At 49.5% G+C, this 27971-nt stretch overlaps 1 protein-coding gene and 1 pseudogene across 1 annotated transcript; both read right to left on the reverse strand.

The window, feature by feature from the left end:
* Positions 1-1125: 1125 nt before the first annotated feature.
* Positions 1126-17310, reverse strand: wdr90 (WD repeat domain 90). The gene is made up of 43 exons (XM_066689423.1): positions 17057-17310; positions 16656-16747; positions 16304-16480; positions 15916-16054; positions 15140-15310; positions 14405-14528; positions 14038-14105; positions 13803-13912; positions 13459-13710; positions 13319-13381; positions 13157-13225; positions 12763-12873; positions 12422-12561; positions 12252-12309; positions 11699-11817; positions 11299-11460; positions 11033-11163; positions 10608-10724; positions 10191-10426; positions 9626-9762; positions 8667-8797; positions 8423-8553; positions 8124-8285; positions 7800-7928; positions 7558-7691; positions 7426-7466; positions 7126-7254; positions 6828-6998; positions 6604-6698; positions 6012-6114; positions 5732-5853; positions 5423-5579; positions 5104-5294; positions 4781-4949; positions 4272-4389; positions 3974-4154; positions 3740-3862; positions 3427-3607; positions 3144-3274; positions 2754-2897; positions 2405-2524; positions 2152-2236; positions 1126-2042 (listed from the first exon to the last, which is right to left on the reverse strand). Exons 1-43 carry the CDS (start codon positions 17070-17072, stop codon positions 1885-1887), a joined length of 5598 nt encoding a protein of 1865 aa, XP_066545520.1. The 5' UTR covers positions 17073-17310; the 3' UTR covers positions 1126-1884.
* Positions 17311-17599: 289 nt separating this feature from the next.
* Positions 17600-26826, reverse strand: LOC136713011 (glucagon receptor-like; annotated as a pseudogene).
* Between the last annotated feature and the right edge of the window lie 1145 nt (positions 26827-27971).

Raw genomic sequence — 27971 nt, forward strand, 5'->3', positions numbered from 1 at the left:
GTGTCTTGAACTGAATGCGTGCCGCTATCGGGAGCCAGTGGAGGGAGCGGAGCAGTGGAGTAGCGTGTGCGAATCGTGGCAGAGAGAATACAGACGAGCCGCAGAGTTCTGGATGAGCTGGAGTGGCGGGTAGTGGATGCAGGCAGGCCGGCCAGGAGGGAGTTGCAGTATCCAGGCGGGAGAGGACCAGTGACTGGACGAGTAGCTGAGTTGAGTAGTCGGTGAGGAAGGGACGGATCCGGCGTATGTTGCTCAGGAAGAATCTGCATGTGCGTGTCAGCGTGGTGATGTGCTGGGAGAAGGAGAGCGCAGGATCGAGGGTGACTCCTAGATTTTTAGCGGAAGAAGAAGGAGAGAGTGTGGTGGATTGAGATGGGGAGGTCAGCAGAAGGTGAGGAAGAGTGGGGGAAAAAGAGGAGATCTGATTTGGAGAGGTTGAGCTTGAGGTGGTGCGAGTGCATCCAGGCAGAAATGGCAGACAAGCAGGAAGAGATGCGTGAGGGGATGAGAGGGTCAGAAGAGGGAAAAGACAGGAAGATCTGGGCATCATCAGCGTAGAAGTGGTAGGAGAAGCCATGGGAAGCGATCAGGGGGCCCAGGGAGCGAGTGTAGAGAGAGAACAGGAGCGGGCCCAGGACGGAGCCTTGGGGAATGCCTGTGAGGAGAGGTTGGGGGGTGGATGAGGAGCCTCGCCATGTCACTTGGTAGGACCGGTCACTGAGGTAATCTGGGGCTTATTACACTCCTGTTACAGACACACATTGTGCTCACTGTTGAGGAAGTTACTTTGATCAAATAGGATCTGCAAAAAGCACTCGAATACAGCAGCTGTCTAGGGTTACAAACATGACACAAAAGCATGCTCCACTCCATTTTCACAAACATTAAATTACACATATTACTCGATTTCTTTTTTGGAAACAACCCAGAAAAGCCCTTGAGAGCGTCAGAGCAGACGTGAGGTTTGACAGACAGTTGCCTAAATCCTACAACGCTCTTCCCACGCATGCCGTTTTACACCTGTCCCCGGTTTCATCTCCATATGATAGTAGCCGTGTCCAGCTGGGCTCCAGCTAGCTGGTCTGCTGCAGTTTCAGTGAAGGAACAATAAACACCAGGAAGTGATTTCTGTTTTCCATCATTTATTAGAAAGCATGTATTGTCTCTAATGTAAGGCACTGGAATACTGCAGTGTGTTTGGGGGGGGGTGGCGCAGTGTAAACACTTTGGTTGCTGATGGAATTTAATTTAAACAAATCAAGGTGTCCTTTGACAAACAAACACACGAGCAGCACATCATTTAAAACCGGTTTCTATTTTTAGATGCAGTTACCCTGCTTCTAAAGATAGACCCAGGCATGTTTTTCGTGAAAGCCTCAGGACTCCATGCCTCTCCTAACTGGACATGTAAACCAGGTAATGATTCAACAGGCACTGCACTCTCAGTTAGGAGAGGACAACGAGAAACCCCGAGTGTTGAAGTCTAAGATGGCTGGGGTTCTTCCATAACTAACCCCTGTAATTAAATGGAGGATTTTAAAAACACACAACATTTTGCAACAAAACCAGAGTAGCTGTACAACGGACGTACGGATTGTCTCTCCTGCCTCCCACAGGAGACGCACCAGGGTGGCTCGGTCCAGCTACGGGCAGGACAGAGCTGCTCGCGTGGCTTTGCTTCCAGAGCCAGCAGCCATCGCCCCAGGGAGAGGAGGCGTCGCGGCTCTTGAGTCCGCGACAAAATCTCGCTTCGGAGTTTGCAATGTGAAGATCTTTCAAGGTTTCGTCTCGATTCGTGCCGAGGCAGGGGCGGGAAGGTTTGGGTTACGCGGTTCAACCCGAGCCTCCCGCCCGTGGTGCGAGGGGGGCCGGGGGTCCCGCCGGCTACAAGCCCTGCACGTCCCACAGGAAGATCTCATTGTAGGCCGACGTGAAGAGGCGGTCCCCGGACGGGGCGAAGCCACACACGTGCACGGAGTCGCTGTGCGCCGGGAAGTCCTGGAACTTCCCGTTGGTGGACTTGATGAGCGTCAGGAGGCGCTCTAGGGAGGATAAGACAATGAAGAATTACATTATATAATGTCCTGAAATGTAATGTAAATAGTGTGATAAAGCAACTGTGTTTGAAATGAACGGAAGATGGACTGTTACCATTTGAACCAACTGCGAGGAGATGGCCTTTGGAAGAAACACTCAGACATGTCGCCCAGTGAGACAATGCAATCCTCTTGATGATCTGTGGCAATAAAAACACAGGCAGTAATTTACGGAAATGTGTAATTAGGCCCAAAGGAGACTGAGTAGTTTCTGTGCAGGTCTTTTTCAGTGAATGAGTGTCTTAACATCCACATCTAATTTCAGTTAAAATAGATATATTGTTTAGTCCACCGTGCTGCTGCGTCACCTGTTTGTGTGCCAGGCTGTAGAATGTGATCTCGCGCTCCACGCCGTACCCCACATAAAGCACCACGCCCGGCTCGGTGGGGGAGAAGGCAGCGAGGCTGGGCGGCAGGCTGTCTGCCTCCTGATGGGGAAGAGAACAAAGGCAGCCTGTCCATGATCCAGAATGAAACCACAGAGGGGCAGAGGCGACTTACTTACAGCCGTCGGAGCGGTTGAAGAACAGTTAGAAACTAAGGAATGATACGCTGGAGATTACTGGAGTCTAAAGCTTGTAGAAATAAAACTAAAGGTGAAAACGTCAACGTGACACCTGAGACGTGTGAAATGAGAGTAATCCAGGCTCATTTTACCTCCGTACACAGGGGAGCCGGGAAGGTGAGCCAATCCAGGAGGTCACACTTGTCCTTCGACCAATCGGATGCCCAGATGCTGACACGCCTGTCTGCGCTGGCAGCCAACCAGAGCTCATTTCCCTGAAGACCGAATTCTGTGTACTGAAGACACAATGAAATACACTTCAAAAGAGAGACCCGACTGGGAAACATGAACCAACCAGACATCAACTATCCAGAGTCACAGCTTATTAACAAAGAAATCTTAAAATAGATACACCATTCCCATTGCGGTCGAGATTATTAATCGATAACTGGTTTAATTAAGCAGACTACTTGGCCGCTTGGCATGAGGAGGGATGACGTGCAGCCACAGAACACAGGGCCCTGTTTCTCAACGCTGCTGACCTGCTTCTTGACGCACTGCACCGTGCTGATGGACGCCCCCCGGTGGTCACTGATGACGCGGATTGTCATTCCGGTCCGGGGGCTGCTGACTGCCATCAGGCCATCTTTCCCTCCGGAGATGAGCACCTGGCCTGGGGGAGAAACGAGGACCGATGACACACAGCCGCCGGAGAGCCACCCGAGAACTCCAGAGAATCAAATTCTGGTTTTTCTCGGCTTCCTACACGCTCTCGCATTCGGGGGTGGAAACCGTACACCCCCTGTGCCAGGACAAAATCCCTACCATCCGCGGAGTACCGGATGGCTGTGACGGCCACCGGGTGGGGGTGCAGCTTGAGCTCCATCTCTGCGGTGAGGAGGCTGAAGAGCCGCAGCGTGCCGTCGCTGTACCCGGCCGCGAGGCGCTGGCTCCTGCCGTCGTCCTGGGAGGGACAGGCTGGGCTCCAGGCGAGACACAGGCAGCTCTGCGGGGACAACAGCCAGAGTCATGCACTGCGTGTCCCAAACTGGCAGTTCACGGCTCTGTCGTCAGGCGCGGTGCGGTGCGGTCAGCCATACGGTGATTGGCTGAGCTGTGAGGGTGACACGGTTCTCACCTGATTGAGCACCTGGAACTGCACCACCAGTTCGTTGCTGGGAACGGCCCAGACCCGCAGGCTGCCGTCCTCCGCACACGTGGCGAAGTGGCTCTCCTCGGGGCTGAAGGCCACATCGTTCACCTGCGCAGACAAGGGAGCAGCAACTCCGATCTCAGCACCTCGTTCCTCAGCCCCAGCACGGAGCTCAAGAAGCCGGAGCTCCACCAAGACCAGGTCCCGACCGATACCTACTTTGTTCTTGTGCCCGCTGATGAGCCGGATGCTGGTGTTCTCCACCCAGTTTATGTACCAGACGGTGCCGGCGGTGGTGCCCACAATGCCCATGTCCATCACGTCGTCAAAGGCGGCGCTGACCACGGTGCCGTCCAGCACCATCTCCTGCTCGAGAAGCACCGAACCGCTCCTGGAAATGCTGGGTTCAGACATCACGGGAAATCAGAGAAAGGCAGAGAAGGGAAAAAAAATGCCTCCTTAAAAATCTGTGCAGATGTGAATAAGCAGGAGGTGGAGCTGAGACAGAGCGCCTCACCTTTCCCCTGAGCCCCGAGCCCCCGGTCTCATCCCCTGCACCGCCGCCACCGCCCACAGCCGGATCCGCTTAGTGTTGCTGCCCGAGAGGAGCCGGTTCCCTCGGCACAGCAACACCCCTGGAGAGGGGGGACAAAGAAGACACGGTCACTCCCTCGCCCCTTTGGCTGTAGACTCCCCGGGTATTTCCACTGCCCTCGGGACCTGACCGCAAACTCAGGAGATGCTGAACTAATGCATTCAGACCTTTAGATAAATTACTTTGGGATGTCCTAAACTTAATTAAGTTTCCCCTATTCCCTATTGGGAAGACCAAGTTCAAAACATGAAATACAAGCATCAACGCCGAGCAAAATATCGACTCCTGTACCTGAATTTAATAGCTTTTGTCCACTTTTCAGATAGCAATTCTCCCTACTAAACATCAGGTGAAAGAACCACAACATCTCATTTGCACAGGTCTACACAGAGTTTACACGTCCAATGACCCGAGAAACGCCGTCCACTGACCGATTTCGCCCTCGTCTGCCTCCCAGGTCATGAAGCAGCGCGTGCCGTGGCAGTCCCAGGCGCACACCTTGCCGCTGTTGGTGGCCGTGTAGAGGATGGAGTCTGAGCTGTAGCACAGCGCGGTGAGCTCCGCCGCCCCCACCTCCTCAGGCACGGCTGTCTTGCACACCTGGAGAGAGAGAGAGAACCCGACAGCTGTAAGAAACACACCTTCAACACCTGGTAACGACATTTATTTATGTCATGGTGGTGGATTACATGCAAGGTCAAATTTGAACCTTGTTTTTGTTCTCTGACTGACAAAGGTTTCTCTCTAGGCTTACCTGTAACTGTACGTCAGGGCCTTTGCTCTCGATGGTGATGAACAGGGCACTGCTGCTGCCCACACAGGCCAGCTGGCTGGCGGAGGAGTGGTTGAAGGCCACATCATGGACCGGCACCGAGAGGCTGACGCTGGATAGCAGCTGGTAGGTCCTGGTGCTCCACAGGGCGATCCCAGGGTCCGTGTAATCTCCTGTACAGTACAACAACCACATGCATCTTTCTTTGTTCTTCACTGAGAGAGGCGCCAAAGCATCTCTCTGATAAACTTCTGCACTGAGAACATCTGAGGCTATCAAGCGTAATGTATGGTTCCCCAACCTGCAGAGAGGAAGAAGAAGTCATCTCTGGAGTAGGCCATCGCCTGCACCTCCCCTCTGTGGTACGAGAGGCAGTTCCTCCGGGATCCGTCCTGCACGCTCCAGATGCAGATGACACTGCCAGAGCGTTGGCTGCCCCCGGAGGCCGAAGCCACCACCTGCGCAGGAGAGCCGACACAGACACGGGTGTGAAAACCACAACCTCCCACTGAGATGCACACTGTGGTTCCTCTGCTGGATTATAGTTTCAAACTGTCTTTTATTTCCCCTTAAACACAAAAATTATAACTCCAGCGCCATGCAACGTGACCTGGGCGTCGTGTGTGGCGGCGAGGGTGGAGATCTCCTCCGTGTGTCCGAGCCAGTGCTTCTGAGATCCCGTGTGCAGATCCTCCACCACCACCACACAGCCACATGAGTAGGCAAACAGACCTGGGGACAGGAGGACGGGCAAAGGCATCAGACCATACATTTAAAAAAAAAAAATTGCAAACCTACTTGTCCAGGAAGCAATACTTTACTTTGCCTCCCGCTCTGAATTCCACGAGAAATGCAGAGCAGAGACAATGCACACTTTCTAGGAGGATCACCTGTGTCCGGATTCCACACCATGTTCCCTCGTCCGTTCCCATTGTAGCCGATCACAGCCCGGAGTCTCAGGCCCTCCTCGCCGGACAGCGGGGCGGCTGCCCTCTGGAGAAAGGAGGGAGGCGACTGTTAGGTTTGAAGGGAATGTCCTACTGAGAGACTGAGGGAACTGAACCTTTTCACCCTGGAACAGAGGAGACTCCGTGGGGACTTGATTCAAGTCTCCAAATCATGAAAGGCATCGACCACATCAAACCAGAGGAGCTTTTCCAGATCAGCAGGGACACACGCACCCGGGGACACAAATGGAAATTGGGCTTCAAGGCATTCAAGACAGAAAACAGGAGACACTTCTTCACACAGAGAGGCGTCACAATTTGAACAAACTCCCCAGCGATGTGGCTGAAGAGACAATTTGGGAACATTCAAAAACAGACTGGATAGGATCCTTGATCACTTAGTTATTAATGGACACCAAACGAGCACGATGGGGCGAATGGCCTCCTCTTGATTGGACACTTTCTTATGTTCTTATGTTAGCACAGGGAGCTGAGACGAGGCCCTGTGAGACGCGGGGGCTGCCGGGCACAGTACCTGATCCAGGGCGGAGGTTTTAAAACGAGAGGTGAAGTGCTTGTAGGAGTCCGGTTGGACGGGCGTCTCATGGTCTTCTCTTTCCTGTAGTTCATCTGCACCCAAACCGACCAACAGAAATTCGACTTTAGATATAATGAAGGTGTTCATTGTCTACAGCTGCTTTCAAGGGAAGTCGAGGAATTTTGAAGGAAGGAACAGGCACAGTGCCATGCTTTCCTTACCAAGGTCAAAGAGCTTCCCACCATTAGGCTGCCTGTCGCTTCCTCTCAACGGGGATCTCTGTCTGCCCGCGGCCGGCGTCTCCGTGACCCGCAAGACGGAGCCACTCACCGGGGGTGGGGGCCCACTACCCAGGTCGGATTCCTCCACGTCGTTGCACAGAAACAGGGACCCTGCGCAGGGCGGGAGAGGGCTTCAGACACAAGGCGGCCATGACACCAGACGGTACGGAGACTGTAGCCAGTCACCGCACCCCGCTGACAGAACACAGGAGAACTAGGACTGAACTGATCGCCTCACCCTCGTGGCCGGTCCGGTTTATGGAGCTGATGTCCAGGCAGGGTGGAGAAGAGGAGGGCACAGGCGCAGTCTCACGGGGCATCCCACCGGACATCAGCATCCCACTGACACTCAACGCTGAGGCCCCAGCTGGAAGTGAACAGGGGGGGGTAGTGAACTGGTCTGGCCAAAGCTCAGCCTGTAATTATACTCATTCATGTCGTCACACAAGAGAAACTCCGGCCCATTGCTCAGAGGTGCATCTAGTGGCTTGAGCCAATGAGCCAAGACTTCAAGAGAAACCCGAGAGTGAAGGCCTACCTGCTCTACAAGGCGAGAGGGAGACGGCAGCGTGAGCCGGCCTGGAAGAAAGAGAGGGCACAGGGTGTGAGGAGACGGGGCCGAGGGCGGCTGCGATGGGAGGCAGTGTATTCTGTGTGGGTGGATACTGACGTTTTACGCTCCTGTATCTCCTGAGGATAAGCCAGGAAGTCCCAGTAGTAGATGGCGTCTCCCACAGTCACAACCCCCAGCTGGTCTGGAGTGAAGCTCACCTGCTGAATGGGCTGAGAGTGACCGATAAAGACCTGTGGTGTCGGGGGAAACAAACGCAGCATTAGCCCCCGCCCACTCTGCAGATTTCATCATCGCAGCTACAAGCGGCTCCAGGCGAGGGGGGGGTGGCAGTGCGTCACCTGGCAGTTGACGTCGTGCTTCATGTTGTAGTCCCACAGCTTGATGGCCTTGTGTCCCGCGGTCAACAGGAACCGGCTGTCGTCGCTCACCGACAGCGACGAACACACCTTCTTGTGCGTGTTGGGGACCTGCAGGCGGAGGAAGACGCAGAAGTGTCAAATAAAAAAGAACAGACATATTCAGCCAGATCTCTTTTGTTCTGGATCTTCCTATCCTTGACTTGTGTGTTGCGTGTTGATTTCAAGCTACACACAACTCAAAATATGTCCCACAGAAGAGTGCCAGTTGGTCTACGCGTGACACAAGCAGCGGCACTGTACTACCTCTCGCAGCAGCCGCCCGGTGGTGGCGTTCAGCCACAGGATCTTGTTGGCCGACGTGGTGACCAGCAGGTGCCCGGTGGAGACGGGGGGGAAGCACACTTTCACGGCTGAGTCCAGACTCGTACTGTCCAGGTCCAGGATGCTCACGTCTATCCGCATCAGCTGAGGAGCGGAACCAAGCAAACCAAATAAACAAGCAAACAAACGGATCACTATTGTTTTAACCCACTGAAAAAGCCTATTTGCCTAGAAAGGAAAATGAAAACTAGGCCCCAACACACTACACTGGTTAGCAGTACCTCGTCCAGGGAGCGGGCATCCATGACCGTGACGGTGTACTCCGAGGGGCCCACGAAGGCCAGGCTCCTGCTGTCGCTGCTCACTGCCAGGGCGTCTGGCCTGCGCTCGCTGCCCCGGGCCACCACGTTCCCTTCAGGGCAACATCGACAGCGATTAAGAACTCCACCACGCCACACCGGATAGTAAAGACTGCCCGGCGGCTCCCTCACGTCTAGTCATACCACGAAGGGGCTAAAGGCTTACCCAAGACTCTGAGGACGTGATGGTCGTCCTCGGCCGAGCTGTACAGCGCCAGGGTGCCCAGAGAGCCAGCGCTGTACATGTACTCCCCGTCTGGAGAGAAGGCCAGGCCAGTCACTTCGCCCCGGTGCTGCCTGCAAACAGCCAACGAGTCAATCGGATCATGCACTGAATTAAATGCAGGTTTTCAGAGAAATCCTGAGAAATAAATATTACAAAAAATCTCTAAAAATGGATTTGAATCATTTACCAAATACCAAGACACAATCAATAAATCCATGCTTTCCTCTGCCCTGTTATTGAATAACTATAGGACGCAGAGCATATGCATGGATCTGTGGCAGCTGGTAAACACATACGGATATAGCGATCGGCAGCCTGCGGGGACACTGATTTTATTCTTCTCAATGTATCTAAATTGACCGTGCCTGGCATTATACCGGATCTGTTGTGTTTGTTCTCCTCTAATTACCACACCAGGAGGACAGCGGCTCGGCGGCTTCATTAATAAACCGCTGTGTACAAAACGCTGCACATCAAAGGGCAGCTTTCATTCCAGTTGTGCTTCTCCCAGCTGAACACATCACATTAATTAAGCACCGCTTTGATGGACCGTGTCTCAGGAGTAGAGAATAAACACTAATACAAATTGCCATTGGGACGAAAAGGTAAACAATCACAGAAGGAAAGATGCAGCAGACAGGAGAGCCACAGAGACCATCTATCTGTTTACAATAATAAACTAAATTAGCGAAAAAATAAAGTTGTGCATTTAAGTAAGTGGAAGAAGAAAAGATCAACAGGCTTCAGGTAAATATGAACCTTATCTGAACATCACAGGAGTCCAAGTTCAGGCGGCCGTTGAGTGCCAAGCCGTTCAACAAGCAGCTTATACCAAAGGCCCCAGGCTCTTCCTACCTGTGGATAAACGACAGCTACGGCCCGCTCGGCTGTGGACCTACTTGTGCTCTGCTAGGAGGCTGGAGGTGGAGATCCTGAAGACCCGAACCAGCCCGCTGCCGAACCCACATGAAAACACCTGCTGGCTGGGGTGGAAGGCCACCGCGCAGGGGGTGTCCTCCGAAACAAAGTCATACAGCTGCAGACAGCAACACAGAACCAACAACTGGTGATTATGTCTTCAAATTTGGTGTCAGGTCATCAGCAGAGAGATCAGAGACAGCTGCTGTGTTTTAAAAGCTTTCCTCGGGTCCACAAGGTTAAAAAAAAAATCTCTTTATTACCAAGCGTACATTATTAGCAGATTCTGATCTTCAAGCTGACGTTTCTGTTACACCGCCTGGAGGCAGCCGTTGGGCCTAGGCCTTAAGCCGTGGACCCCCAGAGATTTATTTTCCCCTATAACTGTCTGTCATCCTGGATGAGTTTGTTTCTCTCTGCTCCGTGCCTAATGGTTGACTTTGACTTTTCTGTATTAATCACACACTTGCGTTATTGTTTGAATGTGGCGCTGTGGCGACTTTGCACAGGACGTTATACCGAAGACAGATTGACTGGGAAGCTCACCTGCTGCAGGGAGTCCAGGTTCCAGATGCGGATGCTGCGGTCCTCGGACACCGTGGCGATGTTCCTGCGGATGCCGTCCACGCTGAAGCCCAGCACGGTGTCGGTGTGCGACCTCATCAGGGTGCTGTATCCGCGGCTGCTCACGTCCAGGTAGCCCAGGGTCCCGGAGGCCGTGGAGGCCAGGACGTTCAGCCCCTCCGCGCTGATGCTGACCAGGCTCAGCGGCCCCTCGTGCTCTGGCAAGACACACAGACAGGTTGAACGCGGGAGTGAGCAGGTGAGGCGTTCGCTCACTTACAAACCGTGAAAGAGCTTTATTGTCACCTCAGACATCAGACCACAGACCACAGCACAACTCGCTGCAAAACAGAGCATCAGGACCGAAAAACAAACACACAAACTCTATTTTGTCCTTACCAGCCTCCAGAAACACTGTGGAGAAGTCCAGAGGCCACAGACGCAGGTACCCATCCTCAGAGCCGGTGGCGCAGAAGGCCGAGGAGACGCTTATGCTGTTGATGGCGATCCCAGGTCCTGAGAGGAACACAATGTAACACTTGTAAAGTTGTTTCATCAGTCGCCCAACATAAGGTCTTTCAGAGTCTGTTCTCACCCTCCCGTTTCTTAACCTGCTCTCACCCGTGCGCCTGGAATTATTACACAATTATTACACAAGACCACAAACAGGCTCTCCTCCAGATGCTGGAGATGAGACTTTAAAGCCCACCCCCGCGACTCTACCATGCTTCTAATTTGGCACAAACCTAAAGGGTCCCACTGCAACACACCTGCCGGGTGCGCTGGCCTGAACGCAGCTCCCACAGCCCCCTCAGAAGGTCTACCTGAGCAGAAGGTCTGTTTCTCTCTGCGCTGTGAGTGTTTTGGCTGAGATGGCAACAGTCTCCTCACGTTCCTGATCGCCATGCACTTGTAGTCAATCTCCAGGATGTGGCCACTCTTGCTGCTGGCAAACCTGGAAAGAAACCAGTAATATTTGTAATATCAGGTTGTGTAAATCTCACTGGGGAATCCCATTCTCAAACAGATGTTGAACCGGTGTGGTTATCATAGATTTACGAAATATCTAGGGAGGGACTCGAGGACTCACAGCGTCCGGTCGTCGGGCTCCCGGTCGGCGAAGTGCCCGTCCTCGAAGGCGATGTCGGTGTACTCCAGGGCGTGGTACTCGCCCAGGTTCACCGGACAGGACCGCAGGGCGCCGCTGCGCACTCGCCACAGACGGATGTTATCCCTGCCGCACGACACCATCCTGCAGGGAGCCGACACGTCAACAAGCACCCTTACCCAGAAGCCTGCTCTCTGCCAGGGAGAGGTGTGGCTTCCCTACATATCTTCAAACTGATCTGTCTATGCTGTGTGGATGGTGCGTCTGATCTAGTCGGGCCTTGCCTTTTGAAATGCAAGTTTATAAAGCGAAGAGCAGAAATGGATTTTGCATAGAATACACAAACGTGAATCGCACACTGAGCATGAAGGCCGCTTCGCACCTGGTGTCGTCGAAGAAGGCGATCTTCATGGTCTGTATGTCAACGTCCGTGTGGGCCTTGGCCAGCAGCACCACCTCCCCCCCACTCTTGGCCCGCTGCGTGTTCCACACCACCACCATCTGGGACACAGGGCACAGGGACCGCATGACTAACGTGTCCCGTGACCTCAGAGCACAGCGCACACAGACAGGGCCCCACCACGGATACAATTTCACTCTCACACCATCAGCAGGGGCTACTGTGGGCAGAAACTAATGTTTCTTGTTGAATCTCATCTTTGTACAGACTGTAGATTCAGTATTTAAATCCCTACACTCAAAAGATACATGAAAATGAATGCTCTAGTCCTGGCGGGCCTTCCTCAGCAAATACATGTACAATATATGAAATAAATAAATCATAAATAAAGGACTGAAGACCAAATGTAAATGAATGTGTAATCCACTGAGAGTGGCTCCCGTTGAATTGTTTCACAGGCTGTGGGAGAAATTACAGTGACTATATTATTGGAGGGAGCATTCGAAAGCATTAAGGCAGATGCCGTGGTACTCACACTTTTCCCATGGGTGTCCTTCCCCACGCCACACAGAACCCCACCACTGGAGGAGAAGCTGAAACAGACGAGCAGAACGAGGACGGTTCAGTGAAACGGGTAAGGAATCAGCTATGGCTGATGAACCCCCGGGGATAGTGTGGCATCTATACCCCGTCCTTGATCTGTACCTGAGCGAGGAGACCGAGTGCGCGTGGGTCATGGCCAGGCAGCTTCCCTTCAGGTAGTTCCACACACGCACCGCACTCAGGCCACCCGTCTGGGCCGAGGCCAGGAGGGTGCAGTTGCCGTTGAACGCGAGGGCGGAGACCTGCGGCACAGAACGGAGGACAGAAGCCAATCGTAGTAATGATAAGAACTGACAAGAAACCGACAGGAGGAACTTGCAAAGCGTGACACGGGTAATTTCAATTTGCTCTTTTGAGAAACCCCGCTGTGCTGCTTGTATACTGTAAACCCCCCCCAAATACCACCAAATTCAAAACCCCGGCCAGCCAGAGAGTAGATGTACCTTATCTGTGTGACCGATGAAAAACCTTTGCTCTTCAGAGGCGATTTTCATGGAGACAATCACAGCATGGCAGGCGTACACCACAGCCTCACCCGTCTGCGACCACAGAGCCTGAGAAATAAAGAAATCGACTCGTACCATATCAGTTACATCACCCAAACACCGGTGAACTTTGGGGAGAACAATTTCAGCAAACGGATCACAAATCATCCATAATTCATGCTCTTTTACTATAAAAATCCCATTCCGATTCCACAAACTAAATTCCACTGAGAAAAAAGGCAGTTTTTTTACCCTTAAAAGTGAGTAAACTCCAAATACATTTATTACAGTATTGAAACATATCCCTTCCTTTAGCTTTAGCAGAATAATATGTACATTAAAGTAAACTTACACATTTAGTGGTGCATCCTCCAAAGCCAATAATCTTTTTGAGTCTCAGTATGGGATCGGGCTGCAGTTTCTGGAAAAAGAAAAATAATAGAAAGAAAATGCTTTACTTCAAAATAGCTTAAATACGAAATTAGAAAAAGGTACAGAACACACACATCCTTACCGAGTGCTCAGCTACTTTCTTTGATGGTAGAGAAACCGGGCCTTGGACTTTAGTGCACACCGTCTAGAAAGAGAGCAGACGTATGAGACCTGCAAATATCAAAGGACGGATCCACAGTCACTCGAAACAACAAGACCTACCTCTTCGGTGTCGCTGTCGTGCCTGTGGACGGTGATGTCATCGTCCCGATGTGCGAAGATGTGGACGCCCCCGTCGTCGGCCGTGAGGAGCGTCAGACTGTCCCCCTCCGGCCCCCCGCTCTCCACGCCCGGCCCCCTGTCCGACACGCCCCCGGGCCAGCTCTCCGCCAGCTCCCTGCTCATGGGCGCGGAGGACACCAGGCCCAGCTCAGGGACACTGCTGGTCAACAGCGGGGTACGGTGTCGAGGGCGCTATGAAGAGACAGGACATCTTAGGTACCACTGAGAAGCAGAGAGCGCACACTTTTGAGGTTTATTATTAAAAACTAGAAGCGAACCCTCACTGTTTTCGGGGTGGTGATCTGCTGAATGAGGGAGACTCTGTCCTGCACTGGTTTGCTGATGCTCACACTGCGGGCCTCTTCTCGAACTGGACTTGCAGGTTTTGGAGCAGCTATGGAGAGAGGTAGACATTTAAACAACTACAACAACACAAATAAACACACATATTGCAAAGGCCTTTGTGTCAGTGAAGCGGAGGCTAGGGAATGGGCAGAAGGATGTAGTTGCATCACTCACCAGTACCAGGATGAGCCAGGCCCTTCTGAATGGAGTCGAACGGCATCTTGGCTCCATCTGAGGGAAACCTAGGGAGCCATTAGGAGTTAGACGGACCGTTACTTGTTGCTCTCCACCTGGCACAGATCAGTCCGTTGCCGTTTTGACCTCCATTCTGTCATTTACGCATATATTGTCTGTGCCGATATGTTTCAGACTTCCAGGTATATAATACTCACACAAAGCCCGCGATATGTGCCAATAGCTTTTGCAGACGCCCGGTGCTTCAAGCTGTCCCAGATTAGGCAAGCTGGTAGACACCATCCCCACCAGGGCACACGTTTATCACCACTTAAATCCCTGGGAGAAGACGGACAGTAACACCAACCTAATGAAGTCGTACAGATCGTGCCAGCTTCCTCCTTTGGGCACTGGGAAGCTCATCTCTCGTGGCATCGCGCTCGCACCTGGCAAGGGACCTGTTCCGGCTTTGGCTTCGCTGAAGGTCAAACCTTCAACAGACAGAAATATGCGGGGGGAAAAAACAAAACAAAAACAACTAGTTTCCTTGCTCTTAGCCCTGATGTTTTCTGCTCAGACTGTTACCTGTGCAGCATGAGGTTCTTTAACCACTAATTGTGAAAGCAGCCCCATGGGAATGCACTCCTGCTCTCCTGTTAAAAATAGTAGCTGAAAAGCAGTGGCTCTTGCTTCCTGGGTTCAGCTGATGGAAAAGCCGCATGCCAAGGGGGGATTTGCTGATCGTTCTCGGCAGACCACCTGTCGGGCTTCAGTGCTGCGCCCGCTGGTGCGTGACTGTGCCATTACAAGCAATCAAGACTTCTGTTCTGCTGCCGTGCTGTTGTGTAAATGGTGGCTTAAGACGTGTGTTCTGAGGAGGGACTCTCGGAGGTTAATGGGAAGAAGCGGCACAGAGACGGGGACAAAGACCGCTATCGTGAGCTGAATTCACCACGCACAAAGAAAACTGCGCCACAAAGAGCACGGTACAGGAATATAAGCACTGGTAAGAAATGAAACTGCAGGAATAAAGTATGTTCAGTGATTATTTTCTGTGATTAACCCCCCCCACACAAACACACACTCTCCGTCACCAGCCCACCTGGTTCACAAAGCAGGTCGCTGGTGAACATGTTCTTCACCGACATATTGGCACACAGCTTGACGCTCTTCAGGTGGCTGTGCCGGCGGTTCAGGTAGACCGACAGGACGTACTGCAGGTCCAGCATCAGGCAGGTCCATCGCACACTGCAGGGCGCGGGTCCCACCAGGCCTGCGGGGAGGGACAGGAGGTCAGGACACTCCCTCGGTCGTTATCAGCCACCTGCTTTCCAACCCTCCGTTTTAATTGTGTTTCAGCAGTATCGCAGGCAGGGACCCCCATGAGCAGGAGTGACTTTTTAACAGCCTCGTCTCTGGCTTTAAAGCCAGCAGGCAGGTTTTATGGACGGCTGTAACATTAATCGATGTGAATTTGGAGGCAGGAAAAATTATGAACCTTACAAACTTATTTGTGTTGTTAATGAAGCCTCCTGTACTCGAAAGAAGACATAATTTCCAGAGCAAGAGGGTCTTCTTTTGATACCATAGGAAATAATGACACAGAAAGGTGAAACCCAAATTAGTCTTTTTAGGAAGAGTGCAAATTTTTAAAAATTCCACTCATAGTTGCCTGGGCTGAGACCCTGTGCCATCACCTTATCCAAAAAAAGTAGAAGGAAAAAACTGTCCGTATTTGCCAACTCATTAAACGTGTATAAAGCAACAACACCATTTATTATTCACACAAAAAAAACTCAGCAACACTAACGGTCGCCTAAAGAGGGAAACAAAGTGATGAATTGGCTAAACGGGTGTTTTGATCACGGGGCGGTTTACCGTGGCGAGCGCTGTGGGCCGTGGTCTCGTACACGGAGCCCTTGGCAGCTCCACACAGGAAGGGGAACTGCAGCCAAGTGGCCGTGGATTTGAACTCCTTAAACAGGTTGGAAAACGAGATGCGGATGACCTGGCCTTCCTGGAAAGACAGAGGAAGAGAAGACATATGGAAACATTAGCCTCTTTTCCTTCCTATTTACATCTTAGAGGATTTGGTAACACAGATTCTCTAGTTCTAACACCACACCACTCATCCCAAGCAAAGGACTTATTGGTGACTACCGAAAAAACTGGAGAAACAGACGACAAGTAGATCAAGTATGTGTGGCAAGCCACTGTAGGCGGTGAAGGCTTTCTACTGGACATATCTGAAGCATCGCCCTTGTACCTCGGAGGCTACATCCAGATGGACCACGAAGTGCTTGCCGGGGCTGGGTCTGAACAGCAGGTACAGGTAGCGGCCGGTCAGCCCGAGCGACTGGGTGCTTGTTTTAGGGAGAAGGATGTAGTTGCTGGCCGGAATGGATCCCCGGATGCGATACACGGAGCACTTCAAGGTTTTGTCCTAACAGAAGGGGAAACAAACGCAAAAACTAAAACGACGCTCGTCACAGACTCCGTGCAATCCCACGCCTCGGTCACACGCACACAGTGACAGCGTGGGAGGCTGAGGTGGTCTTTCCATGGCACACGTGTGATGGTTTCAGTAATTCGCCGGAGCAGTGCCGTGAACTCTTTACCATGTAGGTGGTCACATCGCCCTCTTTGGTGGACTTCTTCCACTCCTCCATCCGGACGTGCTTGAACATGTTGACGTAGGGGTGCTGCCACACTGGGGACAAAGACAGGTTTCAGTGGAGTGGCTTCCTAAGACTCCTGCTCTTCTCACAGTGCCATGTGTCACTGCGGCTCAAGCATCATCACAATGACACCATCTCCATTACTTTTATTTGTTAAGATTAATAATCATGATTTCACGGGATTAGGAAAATATAAACTGATGAAGCACTTCAGAGCACAAAGCGTGCATTAGTTATGAATGAATGAATGCATGGTCTTCACCTTACTTCGTTACAGATTTATACAGTTGTTTTGATCCACAACTGAGTCAGATATACATCTATACGAGCAATCGCGTTACCTTTGCTGCTGGTCATGGTGACACTGAGAGGCAGCTGCGGGTCTCCAAAGCACAACTTTCTCGCCTGAGTGAAGCTGTCTCCTCAACCCCGACCTGCCCAGATGTTTGGAAATGGCCCTCAAACGGGCAGGCTGGTGTCTGTGGCCGCCGCAGCGCTCCGGAGCGGCTCCTGTCCTGCCGGGCTGTGTTTCCCGGGTCTGGGTGCCAGCAGAGCCTCTCCTCTCCGGTGTCAACAGACTCAATCCTCCCGCGGCGGCGACCGCTGTTTCCAACGGCAGCACGCAGCACGTTTCCTGCGCGTCGTGCGTCACTCCGCGCTGTGGCCTGATGGGAATTGTAGTTCTCTACGTGTCCTGGTTTTGTATTCCTCTGCATGTGAGAACATACAGTCTTGTATATTTGATATCATCCAAAGTGGCTGGTTTATAACCACTTGAAATTCCAGATCATGCCATTCGCAAACCAGAAGCTGACACTCAAACAGATACACTTAGTGACATTCACGGAGACATTGTTGACATACAGACCTAGTTTAATCAAGTATATAAGTGAGGTAATACATAGTCCAAGCAAATATGACACTGCAATACTTCCCTACAACAGCAATGTGTAGTGAAAGCACTCTGGTCTGATAAAGGATCTCCCTAGAGCCAGAGAGCAGAGAATCCATGAATACACACATACACTAGACACGGAAAAATAATAACACAAACATGTATATAGTTTAGTGGGAATAGACATATGACATCTTTATGTATATACTGATATTTACAGCACAGAATCTATACATTATGCACAAACACAAGATTTACCAAGACTAGCATCAATACACAGGAAAAACGAACAAGGGTGACTTTGAAACAATTTTAAATAAGATGGCATCGGCACAACCTTTTTGAAACACAACGAAATTACAGGTTTGAGTGTAAAAACACATACTATATCATTCTCATATCAGTGGTCTTAGAAACTGTTTTTGTAGGTTGAATAGGTAGGTAGGAAGGTTACAATATTCATAAATACATAATTACTGGGAACCTTTCCTTGTGAGAAAAACAAATATAAGAGGTGCAAGGACACACAGTAAAGGGATAAGCGACCATTTTAAGAAAATCAACATTCAAACAGAAATATTCTAAACATAAAACAGCTGCTACTAAAAAGGTCTCTAATGCTTACACTATGTTTTTTTGTTTTATTCAGGGCTGCTGAAACTCCCGTGACAAAGTCGTTAACAGCTTTTCTCCATTTAAATTAATTATGGCAACCTCCATGCACACAGCTCACTTTTAACTGTACACGTGGCAATTGAAACAGAAAAACAACACTAAAAGCAAGGCTTATACATAAATGCAGACATGCCGTCCCAGAGGGTGAGGGACTTATGATCTTCAGTTCTGTGCCTCCAGAGCTGACCTGAGCTGACATTATTACTGTGAGCCGGCACTGAGAGCCCCCTCTGATGAAATCCCAATGCCTTTGAAAACTTTCTCAACGTCAACTTCAGTGGCCTTGGGCAACAGCTATGATTTATACAGGATATTGCACACCTTTCGTTTAGTGTTTTTAAGATATTGGTTAATTCAGTGTTCTGAATCGGTGGGTGGGGTGGGAGGCGAGCTGCTATGCTGTGATTGAAACAAGTACAGATCAACAATGCACAATTAATGTTTGGTCTTCACGGTTGTGTATACTCTACTTACAGGGTTCTAAATTTAAGATCGAATCTAGCCTGACTGTATTGTAAATGTATGTAGCTATATTGGTGTCCCGAGGGAACAATTGTGCTGCATATCACTGCCTAAAACAGAGGAACGGTGTGCGTGTGACAGATGGCTTGGTATCTTGATGGTTCAGATCCTCTATTGATGTTCTCCCTTGGAACAGAAGGAGTTAGGGTTACTGTCTGCAGCCCAGGCCTCCCCGCTTCATCCTCCAGGTGCGCAGCTTCTTCTGCACTTCTGATTTCACCTGCAATACATTGTGGGGAGACTCAGTTCACAATGGCTCACATCATAGTCTACATAGCTGTTGAGAATACAGGTATTACATTGAATCTGCAGCACAGTAAACAGGGCAATTTCAAAATAGCAATTTGCAGATGAGACATTTGTCAATCTCCTTCTAATATTAGTAGTTTATGTTTTAATGTTGCTCCAATATATATCGGCCCAAAAAAGCTAACGTGGATATTAGTAGATAATAGATTTGTTCTGACCATCACACACTTGTCTCTAATACTTGATTTTGGTACATGATACAAAGTGCCTAATTTTTCATTGCAAATTTGATTTGAAAATCGAATTGGACATCTTTAATTGAAGCCGGACGCACCTCTCTGTTGGAGAAGCAGTACAGCACAGCAACCAGAAACCCCTGTGGGACAACAAGAGGGGATGAGAAGATGAGAGAGTGGCTGTTCAGAGGAGAGACACAGTGACACAGGGATCCCAGGCTGCTACGCTGTGTGGTCCCTGGCCTGCCCAGGTGGGCTTACCTGGAAGGAGTTGAGGAAGACGGTGAAGACAACTTTGACGTAGCGCAGGATGCCGGTGGTCTGTTCGTCCATTGCGAAGATGAAGACCACCTCATGGATGCCAAAGAGGGGGATGAGGGTCAGGGTTGCTTTGGCCAAACTGGAAGCAGTAACAGTGTTGCTTTTATAACAGATGCAGTTCAAGCAGCACTTAAGTCAAAACATTTACCTCATAAGCAGACCCATGTCCAGCTATCTCTCGGGCTGATTTGAGCTCTGCTGTCCAGTAGTTTCCACAAGGCAAGGCATCTCTCTGCTTCCCCAACCCTCCTCCCCCACTCACCGGAGCTTGTAGTAGGGGTAGCCCATCTGATTTGCACGCAGTTTGGAGAAAATCACTTTCAGGATCCTCATGAAGATCACCAGGTTGATCTGCAGACAGAGGGCAGGGGCATCAAGTCTCTGCCACATCCTGTCCACAGTGTGAAACTTCATAAGTTGTTATTTTAAGGAAACTCAGCAGTTGGCTTACAAGTGCAGCCAGCAGGATAGGGAAACGGATAATCCACCAGTAGGCCATGTTGTCATTTAAAGCCCAGCACCTGGAAACACACACACACACACACTGCTGTAGACATAGCACACTGTGTATAATCACCAGCTTCAATTGAGAGCTTAAAAATAAAATCACACCCCCTGCCTCTACGTTAAAAGACCCCGAGGTGATATTGCGGGCATGAAAATGTATATTCTGTTTACAGGGCACACGTGTAAATGTTGAAGACTGGACTCTCACTCTTTGTTTTCCTTAAGCAGCTTGGCGAGCGTCCACGGAACCACAAACACGACCGGGACTCCTGAAAGAAACCAGGTGAAGACAACGGACCTTGAGAAAGCTGGCAGTTTGATCTCTCTCTCCTACAGCTGCAATTATCTTGTCTCTTCATGTGGCCGAGGACTCATCGCCTGCTGTTGCCTTTCACAGCACTTTCTAAATTTCACTTTTTCGTTTTGTTTTGTTGCACCCTTGCTACTATCACAGTGCATGAAAACTCTCTGGCACCATCAGCTATCCCCTGGCCTTACTCTCCTGTCAGATTCCCTGTCATAGAAATAAGGAGATGTTTATTACCCCAGCCCAGGAACAGGTAGGCAGTGTAATTGCTCTTCCCTGAGAATACAGAGCCAATCAGGACTGTGTACAGGTAGATGGCTTCCCCGAAGAACCAGCAGTGATTGGCCAGAATGCAGAACTGTGTCACCACCTGCGCAATCCTGCAGCCAATGGCAGCCTAAGGATTTAAGCAAGGAAATAAAAACAACCACATGAATTCCACCACTAGACGCATTTGATTATTTACGAGGTTAATAGTGTTAACTTGTTATTTAATTCCTTTTGTGTTGATTTTTCTTTGTCTCCTGTTTGGCTTCATATTCACACATTTGTTTTTTTTTACTTGCCTAACTAATTAAGCTCAGCATAGAGATGGTCTTTTGAAAAGGCATCATATGACGGATGACACTTGAACTCCCTCTCGCTTTTAGCCCTGAAGAAATGGAAACAATTAATCGAGGCAAACTACAAACCACGCGACAAATTAGGCAATTTCACTACCTAATAAACATACAATCTCACTTCCACTGTATATTAAGTAATCGGTAAAATAAAAAAGGCTAGTGGATGTTGCAGGCATCTGATTATATAAAGATGATGCATTCATTTCAGATGTAAATGCGTAGAATAGCAGGAACTCCCTTGATGGAGCCAAAGCAAATGCCAACGAGCTTCTCAATTCTCTCTGCATTCCAGAGATTTCAAAGAAGCAGCATTTGAAATCAAGGAGGATGTATTCAGCGCTGCACCTCACAATCCGCTCCACCGGTTCGGTTTGAACTCTGCTCTAACCTTTTGTCCTCGCAGAATGCAGATGACCAGCACACCCGAAAATCAACTCCATTCAGAGCGCCTATTGTTTCATCGCAGGTTGTTCATTACCATGCAACATGACTGCTCTATGAAGGGGACAGATTTGAAAGAGAATCGGAAATCTAAAGGCCACTCCTTTCAAGTCTGTGATGTTTAATTCAACAGCAATAGACCATGAGTGTACAAATCATAAGAGCCCGGCATTTTACTAGAAGCTTAATTACTTGAACGACATGCGTGCAGCTGCCCACGCTCTGGTTCAGGGTCTTCACAGGGTCCAGAATGAAGCTATGGATCTACCCAGGACCTGTGGTTGGCTCACACACACAAGAGCCTACAACTCCAAAGACCCACAGAGTCCCAGAGCGCTGCACCGCGGGGGTCTGCCGGGGCCTGGTGTCTGACGGGGGCCCTGACCTGATGGCTGAGCATCTCCCCCAGATCGGCCAGCCCCACGATCTCCCGGCCCCAGTGGCGATCCAGCAGGGCGTCCCTCACGATGATGGACATCGCCCTCAGCACGAACGACAGAAACAGGTTGGCGTGGATGTAGTTCCGGGTGCAGTGCAGCTTCCTGAGGGAGACCCAGAGAAATCGTGTTACCATGAAGACCCTTGCCAGCTCCCACACAACACAGCAAATGCAGGTAAAGGACCACAATGGTGTCTTATGCCCTGAGAGGTAGATCAAGGATGCAGGGTTCAGCTGGTAACCCTTATTTGGTAAATCCACTGTAGGTTGTGTGCACTGTATAGTCTGTACACATCTTTTGTAAATGACAATTATGTGGTACAATGATTTGCTCCACCTTTTATCCACAACTTTATCTGCTCAGCATTTCCCTCCACCACTCTGTCTACACTCATCAAGCCATTCTCAAAAACATGCCGCATGGTTTACCTCCTAAGGCTACCAATCTGCTTTGCAATATGAAGGGTCTCGGTAATAGATGGAAAATTGCAGGTTTGTTTTTAAGCTTCTGTTTGTGTAAATTATGAGTGACAGCATTGCAAAGAAAACATATTTTGAATTAACATATTGCCAGTTCGAGTGTACGTCCAGCAAGGTCAGCAGAGGGACCACTGTTTGAAGAGCTGTTTCTAAATCACATCACACACGTCTGTGTGCAGAGTGAGGCATAACTGGTCAATAGTTAAAAACAAGTGGTGTGTCACAGTGTGTGTGTCAGGCCACAAAGGCTTTATTTAAGTGGCTTTCAGCTAACATGGAGGAGAAAGTGGGCAAGAGTGACAACTTTCTTCTGGGCTCAAGGACTGCATAACTGTGAGAGCAACCGAGAGAAGAATGAATCATACAGTAGTGAAAAGGACAGAGCGGGAGAACGATGGAGACAGATGCGAGAAATATATATCTCTGCAGCTCCTCTTACCTGAGGCCCAGCAGTACCATGAGCGCAGAGATGAGAGTGAAGAGAGACAGGGAGTATCCCACAGTGTAGATGACTTTGAAGCTCACCATCAGTTGTTTATGCCATATCTGCAGAGAAACACACTCACACATAAAAGCACGGCAAACAAATCACATCACATGAGCTCTTTCAGGCTCGGCGACTGCAGGGCGTGGCACTGTGCCCCTCTGACTCATTGATCCGGCTCCCAATCAATCCTCTCCCTTACGGAGCAGACTTAAAAGCAGGAGGAAAGGGATGTTAGGCATCACATTAACATTCAACTTAAGGACAGATGCCACTGCCCTAGTGCTGCTCTTTTACCTCAAAACACAGTAGCTACGAACATGGCTTCTCTGTTTCAACGACACCATTGCAGGTATTTGTACAAGCATTAGAGCTATTACATATACGTTGTGTTCTTGCTGACCACGTTGCCGAGTTGTCGTCAGTTGTTCACCCCTGGACCAGCTCTATCGCTAGTTGTTACCATGATTACCGTCAATAATGTTTCATCGTGAGGACCCTCCTAGGCTGTCACCTCCTTTATGACAGCTTGAACTGAAATCATCTACATTTTGCCAGTCTTTCACTAAGCCCCTGAGAGGCTACACTGTTGTGGATCACGGTGCCATTGGTGTGAATTCAAATCCTGTCCTAGAACGTCCCGGCATCCTCTTGACGTACCACTTTAGTCGTGACTTCCTTCTCCTCCTGGCACTGAGTGAGGTCCCTCCAGGGCAGCCCGCCATCCTGCCCGACCCACTGCCCGTCAGGACCGCAGCGCCGACTCGCCACCCCGCGCCTCACTGCAGAGCACAGACACTGTTAGAGCTTCAGTCAACGCCACCTTTTCAATGTCACCCCACGGGATAAAACAGTCGCTTTGCTGAAAATGGAAATCTGAAGAAACGAACGATGCTGTCACCTTTATCAAACCAGGGCAAGTATGAAGGGCAGGACACATTGACCAGACTCCCCGGAAGACCATCTGGCCAGCAAGCGTACATGTCAAAAGTTCGGTTGCAGTAGATGCCTAAAATGGAGAGACATCAAGCAGCATCTGTGGAATGAGTGTGTGGACCATGTCTGGTAAAAAAACAACTGCAACAACAACCCAAGATGGAAGAAAAGAACAAACAAAATACATTGTCTATTTTATTTTTTCACACCTACATACACATCGCTAAGGTACCTGAAGGGTAGGGCTCACTGTCGATCTGCTTCACACAGTCTTCCTGATATTTCAGCCACTTCCTGTAGGTATCTTCCAGGACCTTCCCCAGCACAGCCTGAAACGAGCAGCGTGTCGTTAGAGTTCACACAACCCAACCTGCCGGGAGCTCTGAGATAACAACAGCCATATTAGAGCGAACAGCGTTTGATGAGGCTGAGCAAAGGAAACATTGTTGTCCGGGACAATCATAGCCTTCAACTATCATTTAGGCAGAACATGAAATTGTACAGTAATGAGGCCTGGTCATAATAAAGATAGACCGTCCACAAAAGTAATTGCATTTGCTGTTAATGAATGTCACATCTGTGAAATAAGGGATGGCAGTTCAATTAAGACTTATCTGTCTTTTTTTAAATTTAATTTTCCTTTCGTATGTTTTGCAATCAGAACCAAGAAACCCTCACGGTCCGCAGTGATGAGTCATGTCCAATCAATGCTATGTGCTCCCTTTCATTGGCATTCATCATGACAGATCGGAAAGAACAAATAACAACAGCCACTGCGCGTGTGAAGGAGACTAATCTGGAAAAACTACTGTTTCAATTTGTGTGTCGTAGTCCTGGGGGAATAAAGAGGCGCCGTAGAGAATTATCTCTGTCTCATGGTAATTATGAAAAAAGAACTGAGACAATTCTTCAGGGCACGGGTGATAAGGGATTGAGGCAGCGTGAGCTCTCACCTGCAGCAGCAGCAGCCCAATCACGGCCTCCTGGAACACTCTGGTCCTCATGGCGCCATTCGCCAGACTGGCCCTGCAGAGACAAGTCCTCACACGGGTCTCTCCAGCAGCCCCACACATCTGCTGCGGCTTTAGAGATACATCTCCCACCCCTCCACTCACGCGTGCTCGGCACCACCAGGTTTAGAGATACGTGTCTGAGGCTGCTTTCAAAATAAGACCCCGGATTGTTTTTCCTGACGGAGAACAGATTGAATAGAGCAGCCAGGAACTCTCCAAGGATCTACTAGGCACCTCGGACTTATCCCTCAGGTTTAAAACACTAGCTCAGGAACTGATAGCGTTCTAAATCTGTCTCTGGTTTTCATACATCACGGTGCTACGATCGCACACCACCTTCTCTACAGGAACATTTTAGTGCAGGAATAAATGAGTCACTCTGGCTTTAGTGACACATCCAATTTGTGTGGCTTTAAGTCCCTTTAGAAACATTTTAATTCTAACATCGGCTGAAGTAAAGTTTGGGAAATAAAATCTTTTGAAGCGAAGGCAGCGGGATCTCGTTTTGCACAGCAAGGGAATATGTTGGACAGATGAAATAAAGAAAACTCAACCAGATAATGGATTTTGGTGGTGAGTAGGAGTGTGTGAGCACTCAATTACAGCTATTCTGTCCGTGATGGAGCAGGCACTTGTGAAGTATTAGGAATAACTGCAATCTCTTGCCATACACTGCCGTGGCTCTAATTCATAGCTCATTAAGTCTCAAGTGTCTCTGATGAAGTGAAGTTGGTGGCTGAGAGGGGTAACTGTGTGGTGGGGTTGCCAGTCCTGCGTTCCAACCACCAGGTGTATAAAATCCCCCAAAAACTTGTGCAGAAATCAAATTTACCTGGGGATAAACGTGCACCAGAATCCCATAGTGAGTATTGTTTGAAAGGTCTGAAAGTGTTTCAAACTAATACACAAACGCAAGCCAATCAGCCAGCCTGAGCGCTGTGTACCGCAGAGACGCCGGGGGAAGACTGGAAAGCAAATCGAAGAAGACAACACAATAGCGAATCAAATATAGTGAAAAAATGAAAAAAGGAGAAAATAATAGCTTCCCCCACCCAAACAAAAGAAGAAAAAGCAACAAAAGCGTCGAGGCAGGTCTGTGATTTATGGCTGGCCCAGCAGCAGCTGTCACCTGGCTGGCTCCTGATCGAAGCTGCAGGAGGGGAGGTGTCCTGCAGGAAGCCCTAACCTGAGGAACCAGGATTTACAGCTGCCAATCACTGTCACTGTTTCCCTCCCCGGCAAACACAACTACAACAATAACAACAACAGCGCCGGAGCCAAGAGTTGCTGCAGGGAAGCCGCCCGCAGGAGGCCCCGGGCTAACCCGTCTCCGGTGGCTGGCGCTGAAGCCCAGAGTGCCCCGTGGTAGTGGTGCACAGAACTTCCTTATGACCGACTTATGATTGTTGCACTTAAAAGCCAGCAAGGGACTTCAAAAAGGTCTCTTACGCGGCTCCTGCAGAACGCGGGGTCAGAACAGGGCCCTAAATCCCCAGTTTGCCCTGGCCCAGTCCAGCCGTGCCAATGAGAGCCAGAGACCCCAGCAACTGTACCCACACAGAAAGCACAATGCAGAGCAGGTGTGAGTGGGAGGGCGGGTGTATCTTCAGTTACCCTCACGCTAAACGGGAATCACAGGAGGGAATTGAGATGAATGGCAACAAAATATTCTAATAGGGGTACAGAAGGAGGAATTAATTTGCTAATCTCCTTAATCAATGCACACGCAGTGATCGCATAATGAATGCAGGCACATGCAAGGCAGGCAAGGCAACTTAGAAAGTTATTGAACTGGTAAGAACGAAGAAAGCAGGCAGAAAACGAAAGAGATAATGATTTTTACTCTTCACCGACATGGTTTTCTTAAAATCGACACCAGAACAATATGCACTTGCTACCATACATCCACACACACCAGGGGCTGACTATGGAAATTCTGGTCAATAAGGATTCTTGCTTTTGCAGGATCTTTTCATTGCTCATCCCTCCCTGAAGAGTGGGAGTTTTTGCTCCCAAATCTGCAGGATTTCTGCAGGTATCCTGTACTATTTTTATATTTGTCTCCTGTCATTTAAAAATAGCTGAGCTTTTGTGCTTTCCTGTGACAGACCACAGCATAACATCATTTTAAACCAAGACAGATCTTTTATAAACAGTTGTTCAGTCTTGTAACCCTTCAAGCTGATAAATCTCCACTAATTGACGAGAAGGCAGAGGATGCATCACAGAACAACACACAGCAGAGGCAAGATGCACGCTCAATTAACAGTTTCTTATGACACTGAATAGCATGAACTCCTATAAGTGGGTAGGGGAGAACACAGTCAAGACAAAAGCATAAAAGTACTCGCACACTTACTGCTTGCTGCTCCAAGGACAGTGACAAAGTCCAAAACAAGAAAGAAAAAAGGTTGCAATAGAGAAATCGCAGACACAGAGATCCGTACCTCTCCGACCGAGGCTCCAGTGGTCTGTCGGCATCTGCAGTTCGGGCTCTGTCCGCAAGAGGGCAGGGTAGCTTTTCAGCAATCATTAACATTTGCGTCAGTTTCTTGTGCCGAGGTGGTCCAATTATGGTCTAAAGACAATATGATTTGAATATTTCTATATTGACGTGTCGAAGGAGACAGCAGGTGTCCTACGGAACAATATTTGGCCCCTATCATATGCAGACTTATGCTTCCACTTTGAGAGCATGTTATGAAGAACCCACCATTATCTTCAATGGCAGTTTTACATTTATAATCGATAATTATTATTTGGACGATATCTGGTTAAAAAAGCACAACACTGATATATTAACCATGGTACACCATTTTTTTACCATTATACACTACACGTTACTGATGACCATGGTACACTATACTGCACTTTACCATGATTATGTTTTACCATGGTACACCACACCACACCACACTTCATTTTACTACTACACTACACATCATATTTTTACCATGCTTATGTAACCCAGTACTAATTACCTCAATCAATCCCACTGCTTCTCAATGGATTTGAACAGACTGACCCACTAACACTGGGGGACCTTCTTTCTGCTTGCACTGGCCAATTTGCCCGACTTTTCTTATTTTACAATAATCATTTAAACGTTTAAACTTCGACATTTACTT

Source organism: Amia ocellicauda, chromosome 17 (assembly GCF_036373705.1).
Source record: "Amia ocellicauda isolate fAmiCal2 chromosome 17, fAmiCal2.hap1, whole genome shotgun sequence".
Lineage (NCBI taxonomy): Eukaryota > Metazoa > Chordata > Actinopteri > Amiiformes > Amiidae > Amia > Amia ocellicauda.